The 13,818-nt window shown below is 43.9% G+C and overlaps 1 protein-coding gene across 4 annotated transcripts in view; it reads right to left on the bottom strand.

Moving 5' to 3' along the window:
• Positions 1 to 12,525, bottom strand: part of LOC144212267 (roundabout homolog 2-like) — a 40,076-nt gene extending 27,551 nt beyond the window's left edge. For 3 of the 4 annotated variants that reach the window (XM_077739991.1, XM_077739993.1, XM_077739992.1), the window contains exons 1-2: positions 11,764 to 12,524; positions 9,769 to 10,095 (exon numbers count right to left, since the gene is read on the bottom strand). In XM_077739991.1, the coding sequence (XP_077596117.1) occupies positions 9,769 to 10,095; positions 11,764 to 11,821 (385 nt within the window). In that variant the 5' untranslated portion in view covers positions 11,822 to 12,524. Of the gene's footprint in view, positions 1 to 9,768; positions 10,096 to 11,763 lie in introns of all 4 variants that reach the window. The other variant, XM_077739990.1, reaches the window with a different exon arrangement.
• Positions 12,526 to 13,818: the final 1,293 nt, after the last annotated feature.

Here is a 13,818-nt window from a genome sequence, read left to right as displayed (position 1 = left end):
ACCAATGAGGGACTCAAGGACGGACAGACAGACAGACGACAGACGGACGTCCCACAAGCTCTGTCATTTATGCACGTGACTCCTGCCTTACGTTCACTAATTCCTTTAAACCATACAATAGTATAATAGAAAACAAGGTTAAAAAAAGGACATTTGCTATTTTACAGAGCATATTTAGAAATATTTTCATCAAAAGTAGATGCAGATAAAGAAGTATTCAGGAATTGATTGAACACGTGTGGTTGAACATTAGCATTAGAATCCAAGCCAAAGAATTTTATCTACGTATTTCTCTCCAGTTTCCGAGAATTGAGCGGTCGCAGAAGGTCTAGCCGGCTTGCCTCCTTAAAGCGCTCCACATGACGCCAATCTAGGTTTTGCCATCAAAACACTTCATTCATCTGTGAGGTCCACTTCAAATGCCATCCGCATGATCATTAAAAAGGAGGATGAAATATTAACAAATTGCACACAAAGCTACAACCACAATGCATCACATTTTGAAGTACTACTTCATGTATGGATAATAAAAAGAATCAATCAAATTCAACTTTCTCAACTAATGTCAAGGCCTAGTATAGATTTATCTCAAACTGACAGTTTTTATCAACTCCAGAAGAAAAAGTAGTCGAGATAGGATAACCTGGAAGTCCATGCAGCATTATGACTCAAAGAGGAAGACAAAGAAGAAGAATTTTTCATTTTACTTGTCCAATGTACTTAAAGCGCACACTGTTAATTAGAAATGCAGAGATGTTCCATCTCAGCACACAGTTAATTAAAAATGAGAACACCATTATTTCGTGGCCAAAGAAACGTCCCAGAGTTAGAAAGCAAATGAATGGTCATATCACCTCAAAAATTACTACTACACACTACACTTGATAAAGATCTTGAGACATTAGTCCAATTTATAGGTATATATCAGGTCCCCACCTTGTGGATTTCTTGCTGTGTGTGGCTCTAGTTTTTTTACCTAGGTCTACAATGTCTTCTGTGTCTTGAGTCTGTGTTGCTACTGCAACCAAGAAATTGAAATTGAAGTCTTGTAGTCAATTGTCCAAACTGCAGGAAGGGTTTCGCCAGCCAAGATATGATAGCCGCTTTTTCGTGGCCAACAAGGTATTAGGGGAGTAGCTTTTGATTGAAAAGCAGAACAGGTAGAGGACGAGGACGAGGTAGAGGGGGAGGGTTGCAAACACATGCAGGCAGGCAGGCAGGCATGGGGGGAGATGAGCGCCATGCGCCAAACCAAGCGGGATGTGACTTTGATGTGGAGACATGAAGAAGAGGACAGGCTCAGGCTCGGAGTTAAGCGGGTGTGCTCGGAGGTGATAAGGAACCTGCCGCCAGATGCCACCTGCACGCACGCCGTCATCCTTCCACCAAAACAAACAAACTCCGACAAGGCCGACCGACACAATTCGGCGCCGTTGACGTTTGTAAATTGGAGAAGTTAAGTTATATGATAAAGCATTCGACGCTCAAGTATGTTAATACGGAAGCGGAGATGGCCCAAGGGAGTCGTTTGCGGCCTTGAGTGCTATGGAATGGCCAACGGTACTTTATGGATGGGATATTTGTTTTTGGCGGCCTTGTTTCAGAAGCCATTAGGATTAATTGAGTGGCAGCAAATGGGTAAGACCGACTTGACGTTGGATTCCGATGGTGTGATACTTCAGGCTGACTTCAGTGTCTGCGTAAGCACTCGCTTCCAATCAATGATTTGTTGAACTAACAAAGGAGACAAAGGACTTTGTGTTTTTGATGAAGACGGACGCTCATTGTCTCGTCACTGCTAATGAGTCACAATGCAAATGTTTGTCGTCAAATAACGGACATCGTGTTGCGTCGGCTGCTACAAAAATGGCTTACAGTGAGTCTAATTGCAGGTTTTAAGAAGGCAAATTTAAGATGTAAGAGTACTTCTGTTTGAAAATGTCACGTTTGTCCGGTCAAATCAGGACATATGCCATTATAATGCTCCTTTTTCATCCAAAGGTTATCATGTCAATGACCTACATCTAAAAAATGGTCGAGGTTACTGTTTCAAAGGCTCACTTTTTTATATATGGTATACAGACACCATGTTACCAAGTGGAAATGTCAATGTTAAGAAAAGGAATAAACCATGAAAAGATGGAAAAGAAATATGTTGGTTTACGTAAACCCCGACTCCATCCAGCCCAGAATACACTTTGTCTTTTTAAGGGAGTATCACACCGAGTACCTAAATAAGTCATCTAATCTTGTCATCAAAAAAGCAATAAATTCTTGATGCAAACATGAATAAATCAGTCAAATAGGCATAAGAAGACAAGAAGAATATTCGCATTTGATGTCGGAAATCATTGAGTGCGACTGACGGCGTTTTGCGGCTGACTCATGACGGGAGGCGGTTATCTCAGGCCAGCACGCCGCAAACTAGCCCTTCCCAGTTTACTTTTTTTTTTTAGCAACACAACTTGCCTTTGCTACCACTTAATCCCACTCTTAAGTGGGCATATGTGTTTGGAACACATGTCACAATAATTCAATTACAGGCTGTGAATATGTGCTGTTGTGGTGTCGTCTTCCGTAAGCAAAGCTGCAAACGTTCAGCCACTTGGCACTTGGCGGGCCTGGCGCAACGCAAAAAGAGCTCTTAAGCTTTAAAGGAATTGAATTTTAATGGAGTGGGCGGAGTCTATGGCCACCACGCACTCACCTAGATTAAGCCACAGCTATTAAATTGGAAACCTCTATCATTGCAATCATAATTTCTACTGTAACAAAACGGGAGAAGGATCAACCGAAAGATAAAGCTTTTTTTAAAGCAGATTATAATGAATTCCTATTAAGCAAAATTAGATTTGTAAAACAACAATGTACGAGTTGGAGCCAAGCCTATAGGTTTCTCCTTCCGATTTTGCATGTGAAGCTATATTGAGAGTAACATAAATGAGGCAATAAGTTGAGTCAAAGCTCAATAAAGCAGAATCCGTGTCAAGAAAAGAAATCCTCATAAGTGGCCAGGGTGACAGCACTTGACCGCACGGTTACGAATGGCCTCTATTAGCCGCTCCCAAGAGACTCCTTTTCAACAAGTCCGGCTCTTAGACTGAAAGCGACACAAGACGAGCGGAACCCACCACACGAGCCATTGGCAGCCGGGCCAAAAGAAAAGACAGACGTCCATAAACACTTTCAAATGTCGGTCACCAAAGAGTCTCCATCCCAATGGACGTTGTCCACAAATCCGACTTTTTCCAGGGTCTTTCCCTCAAAATCCATCATGGCCGTCTCCAGAAATCTGCGGGCCGTGAACTCGGGTTGACGTTCCGACGAAAGTCAGCCGTCGAGAAAATCCGGCTTTTTTTTCCTCCTTGGAAACGGGTCTGGCAGATTAATTAGGGTGCGGCATAAAGAAGAAAAAAAAGACTTTCTCCGTGGCTGCCATATCCACTGACACAGCTTTGCATACATAGAGATGCTGAATTATGCAGACTACCAGCAGCGTTCCAACTGCAAGCACACACACACACACACACACAAGAACGAAGGAAGGAACGAGGGGGAGACGGCGCTGGAGGGCAAAAAGGCAGTGGTAACCCCGCTCATGCTCCCTCTCTGCAGCGTTAGTCAAATCATCCCAGCCCCCGCGTCTATGTGTTTATTCTCACTCTATTTTTACGAGCAAAAAATGCAGCCTTCTGTGCACATTAACAAGAGAATGCAATCTATTTACAGTCATTTTTATTCCCCGTCACGTGACGGCGTTTTGAACTGGCTAGACCTGGAGGCGGTGCAAGGAAGCGCTATTTGCGCACAAGTTTAGCTTTTTTTGTTTTGCATGGGATGCTTTCTGACAATCCGGACATGTATAGTGTGGTAATAGCTTGCCACTTTGCGGGTTTGACTATCACGGATTCACCGCAGCGCCGCTTGGAGCTGCTAAATAGGAATGAAAATTTTATAGAGTAGGAACGATAATATGAAAAAGAGGGAAAAAAGACCAGTTACAATTTGAACCATCTCCACTGAATGCACTGGCCAAATTTGAAGACAAGACTGGGGCAAAATATCAAATAATAATAACCAGCAGTGTCTGGCGCTCTCCATCCCCAAGTTCCTGGTCGCCATCATCATCATCATCATCATCATTTTCCTCATTACACAAAATGTGACCGAGAGCAGAATCCCACAATGCCGTGCGAATGTCGACGTGAGTTAACGTCAAGAAGACACAAGAGATACGCACGCATCATCTGGCTGGGAGAACATCACTTGCGGGGAGACAGACAGAGGCCCCCGAGGAGAAGAAGAAGAAAGAAAGAGAGAAAGAGCTGGAAAGAAACATGGACAGCCTTCCAATTCGGGAACCCGGGACCACAGATGGGAATTGAGAGGGAAGCCCACAGAGGGCCAGTCAACGTGGGAACCGTGGCGTGTTCATCACGTAAAGAGAGCAATCGGGGAAAGTGGAAAGCCTAATCTGCACAGATTTAACCACCGGGCCTAATCTCCACAGGTTTGACCGGCCTTAAATCTCGGGCCATTACAAAGTGAGACCAGTCATCTTTTGTCTGCTGACTGGACTTGGACTTGGGCTGTGTTTGTCCCCTTTTTGAAGATTTGGGACTTTTTCTCAAGTGGGTAGACAGCTGGGGAGCGGGTGCATGAAATAGCCCCACGCGGTCGGTGGCTTTTATGCCCTTGACTGGCCAGATTAAAGCCTGAATGACAAACGCACAGAGGCGGCAAACATCTGTTCTCACAGGCACGCTCCATTCCGGCGTTGGTCACTCGCTCCTCCGTCCCCATGCGGAAAACATCCGCACTCGGGCACATCGAGCAGCCGAGCATGACGCCAAGCTCACCCACAGACCGTGAGGGCGCCGTCCCACGCGCCATAAAATGAAGAGAGAAAAAAACACGGTCAAGTAGCTGCCATTTATCGACTCAATGGTTATCGGATCATTCCACTGCTGTTTTATCGTTCGCAGACATTGTTGACAACAATAGTCAATACACTGTTGTTATTGGAAACAATGGAATTATGGGAAAAATAAACTGGCTATAATACATCCATATACATAGTCGGAATGGTCTGAGTATTCTTTTCGATGCCACTAGAACAGCAAAACAGGTTAAATTTTGCTCTAAACAACTAGTCAACTCATCACATAAGTAATTTTGGCCTATAGTTTCCAATACATGTCTCAAAATTAACCATAGCCAACTGAGTTGCTCCAAAATGAAAACAACACATCCTAAGTTTTGTCTATGTCAGCCATTGTAAGTAACAGACATCCAAAAGGTCACTAGCTGCAATTACAGATGACCAATGAAGCAATGTGACCAATCCCTCATTTCCAAATTCATCTCCTGGTTTATTAAAAAGCAAAAAAATCTTCAACTTTTGACTATTGGCCCCAATAATTGTCCAAATCGATCGGATATCGATAACCTTAAAAAAAAGATGAAGACATATGGCTTAAAAGATCAGGGAAAGATGAATGCTACCTTCGAATAAGCATTCCTTGAATCTGCTTGGAATTCTTTTCAGTAAATTGGAAGCCATTAAAGCTGCATTGTTACACTTTGTGTGTTTGTTGAGCAGGCTTCTTTTATTCCCTTTTCAGTCGTCGCACAACAACGCCTCCTTTGAGTGCACCACTGCTCAAATACGTTAAACGCTCTCAACGCTAAGAGTTTTCCTTCCGCGCACGACAGTAAAAGGCGCAATCGCGATGTGAAAATAGCCCATAAAAACAACGTGTCCTCCGAGGGGGGGGAAAAAAAGGCAGTAACAAGTGGAATGACACGGCACGGGATTTGCGGACAACTCTATAAAGTGTTTTCAACCTCAGGGTGGTTGGCCACGGCCCGAATAAATTAAGCCTAGTACATCCGCAAAAACCTCGAAAAGGCGTGCCACTCAACTACACATCGGAAAGTCTCGCACTGGTCTTGAATAAAGCATGTTTTTATGAAACATCCAGGTAAAAAAAACATGAAAAAACAGGTGCTTTCATGTAAAACGTCTGAAAAAAGACTCGCCATTCAGCCAATTCTATGAATTAATAAAGCTTCAGGATAGTCGTCCACTCACAGAAAAGCTTGTTGCTAAGTCTACTGTCCACTTTTTTTATGAATCAAAGGATGCATGGATGGGAAATGTTGACCTTTTTTTGGGTATTTTGGGAAGAAAAAAAATGAATGGACTATCGGAAGTCAACAACGGGACACTTAGCGTCTCTAACGCTGCTTTGGCCTAGATTGTCTAGCTCGGAGGAGAAGACGCATGAATAATAAACAACGGAGACCCTCCAACTGGCTGGAGATGCCCCCCTTACCGATTGCTTACTTGGAGATCAACCCGTTGATTATTCTAGTTCCCAAAACAGCCATTTTTAGGTTTACATACACATCAATTGGCGGGTGATGATCAAAACCCAAAGTCATTTCATATCTTTCCCAACACCCGCCGCATCGGCCAACTTAATATTTTATTTAATAACAATATTATCCCTATAAAAGCTGTCTTAATCCCCCCGGCAACGGCGTGCCAGAGACATTCCAGGGACGACAGCGGCCGTAAATTTACGGCGGGCTCGCTGACTTGTTTTAATGGAGTACTTCAAGTCCGTGCCAACTCATCGAAAATGGGCTATGTAGTCATATTTCAAAATGAGATGTTAAGACGTCACGTCGGTTAATTACAACCGCCGAAATCAAATATACGACATCGTCATACGCTATATAGAATGAGAGAGGGAAAAAAATGAGAAGGCGTGCTGATCTGTTAAATATGGGGGGATAAAAACACACATTTTAATTGTAAAAAATGGTACACTGCCCCAGTTTGCAGTTAGTCTAGACGGCCTTACTTATTGATCTGACCGAGTTACTGGCGATTGGCTAACCGTGCTTTGTATTGACAGATCTGCGCCATTGTACACAATGCAAAATAAGGCAAATGGCTTTGAAATTGGGGCTTTTCTTCCATTTGGAGCTCATCCGCCCCCCTCCCAGTCCATCCTGTCTACAAGCATTAACGTGCCACACCGTAGGTGCCCTCGCCATTTTGCCTGGCGGGCTACTTTTCAAATGAGCAACCCAAAATGATTGACACACTCAATATAGTATATCGCACAATGCACTATGTATAAAAATACACTGTCCTCTGACATAAAACAATTGAGAATGACATTGCTTTGGCAACTGGCACTCAAAATACTACACTTTCACTCTGTATTATAGCTATTAGTGTTACAAAAAGTGGAAAAAATGAATTTAGACAAGGTTGGGTGTGCCGCACGCGAAAATTAAATCCGACAATCTGTCGTGCAAAGTATCTCAATCCAAAGCAGATGCTATGGAGAGTATTTGATAGGCTAAAAGGAGTGTTTATTGGACAAAAAATAATGGAAATATTTGAATTTCTCCTCCAAAAAAGAATACGGTGGCCTCACGCTAAAACGTTCAGTGTAACCATTTGCCTACCAACCTCGGGATTCCAAATCCGACTAAAATAGCCATTTGCGTCGACAGAAAGGTGAGCTCAACACATGCGTATCGTTGCCTGTCGCGTTGCATAATGAATTTCCAGCACACACGGAACCAGGCTACGAGTGGCGAAAACATTTTGCATGCTTTTTTTTCTTTCACGTGCGGGCATATGCTTTCATCCCCAACCAAGTGTAAGAAAGTACACCTCGCCTCTTAAAGGTGTTTGCACGGTCCAGCGAACAACAGATGCTAGCCCTTAGCCAACTTTGCCGTCTTGATCACGCGTAGACCTCCAAGGACTTTGTATGGTCCAGTTATCACCAGATGCTGGCCCCTTGTCACATAGCACTCTTTCTTGGCCACCCCACCACCTCGGAGAAGCCACAAAAAACGCATGGATGGATAAAGACTACATCTTTTCAGTGAGAAATTTGTTATATTTACATTTTTTGAATAACAGTCTTTAAATGAAAGCTTCAGGTACTAGATGAAGTCATACTATTATACTTTGACACAAGCATATTAGGCCAAAACGACTATTACCATCCCATCACATAAAAACAAGCCTATTTCCGCTATTCTGAGGACTATCGGCAGTAAATAAAGAGTGGGAAAAGGCCACACCTTTAAATAAAGTCAATGTATGTGAAATAAATAGTTTTGGACTTTTGTAAGCCATGTCATCGATCACAGTCAGTTCATAACAGACAAAAAATGTGGAAAAAGACAGTCAAAACACAAAGTATTCTCACCATCTATTTTGAAAGAGCATCAGACTTGAAATCAAGCTGCTCTCTACCTCAAGAGTCCAGAAGACGGAGAATAAAGAGTGGCTACTGTAAGTACACAAGCTTGACTGGCAACAGATGGCGCAATGTGGCTAACATCAACAACTCCCAGAAAACATTGACAATCTGCCTAGAAACACACAGACTTGGCACCCACCACACTCTGGATAATTCCGACGGGCGTGAGCGTATTGCCTGATTAAGGGCGCTTCGCCACCATCCCAGTTCCCACTGGAATTCCGCCTGGACTTTTCACACAGCAAATGACCAAAACCTGGTCGATTGGCCCACAAAGGGTTAACACCTTTAAGCATCAACCACCAGCATTTTCGGCTGTCCCCAAAAAGGCTAAACAAATTCACAAAACGTTTAAATCCGGCATCCAAAGTACGGCGACAAGGTGGGACTAAACGATTGCATCCATGCGAGGTGTTTTCTTTTTTTCCTTCTTTGTTTTGGGGGGGTGGGAATGAACACCATTTCATGCCTGGGGAAAGCCTTAGCGTGGGTTCTCAAATGATGCCAATTAGGCTAATGTTGTTTACCGCGGCGTCGGACGGCTCAAAGGAATGCTCAACACTGAAGAGAAGGCCACGACAGGAAAGCAGGAGAAGACGCTAAACGGGCAGAGGTCAATAAATATATCACCAACCCCAGGGCATCATTAAGACGAGGCTTCATTTTAAAGTCTTGTCCAGAATTGGGCTTTTTCGAAGCTTTGGCTTCCCCTGGCACGCAAAAACTAGTCATAATACAAGTATTTTTTTTATTTTCGGGAAGACAGACACACAAGACATTGTAGACCTAGGTAAAAATACTGGAGCCACATAAAGATAGTCCACAGACTGAGACTAAGTCACATGAAAAGAAGCCATTATATTTGCTATGGCTCACCAATCTGCCATCCTACAAGTGCAACTACAGCATTGGCCGGTATGGAGAAATTCCCGTTTCGGTCGCAATGACGCAATTTGGCACGGTTTCACTCGACCGCGATTGTGGCAAACAAGTGTGCGTGCTGATGCGTACTAGCAAGTATCTGTGCTGATAGTGTGTGCGCGTCTGAGCGTGAGCGCATCTTCTTCATGGCAAGAAATCAGCTCAGTTTAGCACATAATGGCAAAGCGAATAGCCCCCAGCTCCTCTCCATGCCTCTTTCCAAATACAAATAGCAAAAAGGAGTTTTCCGGGTTAAAACCCGGGCCCCTTTCCATCTCCCCCCCTGGCCCGCAGCCATTCTCAGCTTTTACCCATACATTACTCAAACAGGTCACCCAAACAGGTCTGGCTGACGGGCCCAAAGCAAATCCCCGCACATTCCGGCGCCCACGCTTTAGCGGAAGGTTCAGCGAGTAGGCGACGCGGCACGTATTATGACAGATGAACGGTAGGGATCCCAAAGCCGCCAAATGTTACGGTTAATTTGCCGTGAAAAGCCGGCGTTTTAGGCGAAAAGCGAGCGGCGCGCGCCAGCGGGAAAACTCACGTGCCACTTCCAGAGATGCGTTGCGGCTCACGGCCTCCCCCAGGTAGTTGCGGGCCACGCACACGTAGCTGCCGTCGTCCGGTTTGCTCCGGCGCCCGTGGACGATGCGCAGGAAGAAGAGGGAGCCCCTGGGCAGCAGCATGCGGTGCGAGCGGGGATTCTCGCGGTCCGTTTCCACCCGCTCGCCGTCCTTGTACCATTCCACCGTAGGGGCGGGCCGGCCCTCCGCCTTGCAGTTGAGAGTGGCCGGTTCGCCCTTGGACACGATCAGGTCGGAGGGGTGCTCCACGATGCGGGGAGGGGAGTCTTCCTGACGAAGACGAGAACCTGGAGGGGGAAAAAAAGGCCACTTTAGTTCACAAAATCTTCCCTCACAATTGCTCCTCGTACACTGCAAGATTTTGTTCAAAAAATTCTGACACATTAACAAGAGCTGGCTCGAGAGGTGACTGTGTAGTAAGCCTTCAAAAAAAGAGTGCATTCAGCCAAAGCACCTTCACATTTAGAAATCCCATTTTATCAAATAATCAAAGCTGTTGTTCTTGTTAATGCTACATCAGACGCTTCATTTTGTACACTAACAATAGAGATGCATACCATTCTCCACATTCTCAGATGCCAAATATGATGATAAAGGACTAACTGATAAAAGAACATCGCATTTTGTGATCAAGTATGCTATGACAAGCATTTAAACATGACATCAAAAGAGATATGCGCCATCAATAAAGTGCAATTTCTCTCCTATAAACACTTTTACACACAAATGCAATTTGTGGCCAGGTATCATCTGTTTAACCTTTAACCTGTGACAACTTTATTTAAAACGCATATTCTCAACATGGTTTTTATGGCACTGTTGGAATTTGAAGTGAGCAATCTTCAACTGTGCCGCTCACCAGCTGAATGGTGAAAGAATGTTTTGCAAAGTGAACAGAACACGGTCGACCTTGACGCTTTCTCGAAAAGTGGCTTAATTGCGCTTTAGTGGGGACGTGACATCATTTAGCCATGACATTAGAAAAGCGGCGTCATCTCTCGCTCATTCATCGCAGGCTGGGTAATGCGATAGAATTCCTTTTAGGAGATGAACGTGCGTCTCGGACATATGATTTGATGTTCCTCGCTGCCGTATTAGTTCAAAACTATTAGGCTTTTTTTACATTGACTGCCTCTGATGCATTTATAGCTGGCTTTCCTATGCAAAACTGTCAAAAAGGCATTTAACCTATGCATGTGAACCAAAAAAAGGGTCAAATAGATCAAAATATAACACATTCATTACCACATTTGACCAAGAATATCTTTTAAAAGCCAATAAGGTGCTTCTAATGAACTTTCTTATGCTGTGAGGCAGGAGCTATCCATGGTGCTGAATGTGCTGAAATATGCTTTTGTTTCTTCAAAACAATGAACAATACACTTGGTTTAGGACAATCCTGGCGTTTAACTCATGGGCTGCCATTGACAACTGTAGACGTCCAGTTTGTTGTTATACTGGGCGAATTGGGAGCGAACGACAGTGCCATCGACGTCAATAGGCGTCCATTGGGACTGGGAGGAACGCCTATCGCTCGCTGTCGAGGGTGGGCAACGTTAAGAGCAGTGTAAAAGCCCCTCTGCAAAACAATTTGAATCTTTATGACTATCCTGCAGACGTCAAATCTCAAAGTGAGCACTCACTACATCCCACATTAGTCGTGATGACCGCAGGACGTCAAATATCACGACTTGGCAAATGAAATATTGACCAAATCTCGGGTAATATTGGCAAAACATGCACCTTTCTCTCCCTTTTTCTAACGTGACACGCTTTGTAACACTTTTGCAGTTGTTTCGTCACGCCATCCTTCAAGTTTGCGCAAAACGTGCTATGAATATTCAGGAATTTCACATGCAACAATAGCAGGCAACCAGCAGCGTGTGATAAGAGAGAGAATTCTCTGCAGCAAAATCCATTAATGCGAAACATAATAATGATCATTGGTGTCTTACCATCGCTCATTTTGGCGTGCAGAAGTCCACAGAGAAACAAATAGTGGATCGGAGCCATTGTGGCATAGTGAGCCGTTCACTTAGCAGCGGCGCGTCAATTCCTTCTCCTCAAGCGGCAAAAAAGGGCGATCCATTCATCCATGAATCTTCTTCACCTGAGTCACTTTGAAACGTTTACGCCTGGAAGTTGAGCACCGCGGCGGCGCACGTTCATCCTCGCCGGGAAAAGGGACGCTGCAGGCGGTCAACGAGTGGGAGCGACGCCCCCCTCAGCGGTGGTGCTGCTGCTGGTGGTCCACTTGGCTCCAACCGCTTCCCAACACATCATTCTTCTCCAGCAGCCCTACTTTTCAGCGGCTCTCGTCACAAGATGAGAGTGAGAGGGATGGAGAAGAAGAAAAAAAAAGGCGTACAGTCAAGCCCCTCCTCTCTTTCACGCTCACTGGGAGGGGTGGGCGACGAGATCGGACCGGACCCAACTCGATGTATAGACCACATCCAATGAATCGCTCTTCCTAACGTCCTTTTTTTTGCACGTTTGCAAATGTCCCTTTCTCTCCCCTCGAGGTCTCTTCTTTGGCGTCTTTTGGAAAGTGCAACTTTGGCTAACATCGACGGTGATCGGCGTTTATAATCCTTTTTGGCTGCTTACCATGTGCTGCAGGAGCGTCAAATGCATTTTGTTGCAATGCAATCCGATGTTTTTTTAATAATAAAAACTCTGAAACACGTTTGACCAACGGTGATTGTGTCAAAACAGGAAGTAGGAAACTGTAATCCACTGATTGCACTAGGAAGAGAGCAGCTTGGTGCAAAGGTGTCGTCATTAGAGGTTGCAAGGAAAACCCAGAATTGTTTGTTGACCTCTGGGTCACTCAGTCCAAACAATCACTATTGTGTCATCTTCAAATCACTCATTTACTTTGCATGCCTTTAATTTAAGCATACGAATTGAAGTTAAGCAACAATTCAAACAAAAAACACAGAACATAAATCCATGTCATCATTTCTAGAGTCAAACATACTAGTCTATATCATACTTAGAAGAGTAAAATAATATATCACAATACCTCTGGCCATAAAGTGTTGAATGTGTACATAATATCTTATCAAATGGCTCAAATTTTTCCATACTAAAATCTTAGATACATTCAAAACGACAAACGCTTCCAGTCTATTTATTCATCTATTAAATGTGGCATTTTCTGGGCTCCTTGTCACTCATTTTGAACAGATCATCAAATCACACAGTTGCGAAAGCAAAATAAGAAAGAGCGAATAAATCTAGCTTCACGCACCAAGCGTTTAATACATTCTCCCCCCCAAAAACGCCATTAAGACAGTTTTGCACTCGTCGTCGATACGGCTCAATAGCGCCCGTCAAAAATGGCGGCGTAAAGGCCGCTTCGGCTTCAAACCGCAGCTCTTATTGATCCGAAAACTGAAATTAACACATTTCTGCCAGTGAGTGGATCGAATAATAATTACAGACAATGGCTAAATTGAGTCGGCGTGTGGGTGAGCACAAAAAAGAGAAGCCATTTTTTTCTTTTTCTTTTTAAATTGCTGCCATCAAAAGATGATTGTTCAACTATATTTTCCATTTTGATTGTGAAGGAGACGGCTCTTTGCACTCAAATGCTTTTCCGTCAAATAGAAGCAGCCTTCAAGATGTCAAACTGGAAACTGAGTGGCATGTTCTCTACTAGACAAATCAAATATATCCGATCACATACACTGAATACTATAAAAAATGTATTGGATGTCTATCAGCGTCTATGGCAGCCAATGAATGAAACCCGCTTGAGTGAGTGCAATATGGGGCACGCACATCCTTCCCTCCCTTGCGATCTCCTGAAAACAAGCAGGTTACACCCGGAAAAAAAGCCCCCTCATAAAGTTTAGTCGAGCATTAAAATGTATGACTTGAGATGAAAAATCCATGTTGGAATTATCAACGCATGACGGCATTTCATTTCCGACATCAGGTAAAAAAAAGAAAGAAAGGAAGAAACAAAAAAGTGTACGTCTTTTGAGTGATGTGATTTGATTTAC

This window comes from Stigmatopora nigra, chromosome 19, assembly GCF_051989575.1.
Source record: "Stigmatopora nigra isolate UIUO_SnigA chromosome 19, RoL_Snig_1.1, whole genome shotgun sequence".
NCBI lineage: Eukaryota > Metazoa > Chordata > Actinopteri > Syngnathiformes > Syngnathidae > Stigmatopora > Stigmatopora nigra.
Note: the sequence above shows the minus strand (reverse complement) of the source record. Positions and strands in the feature narration are given on the sequence as shown.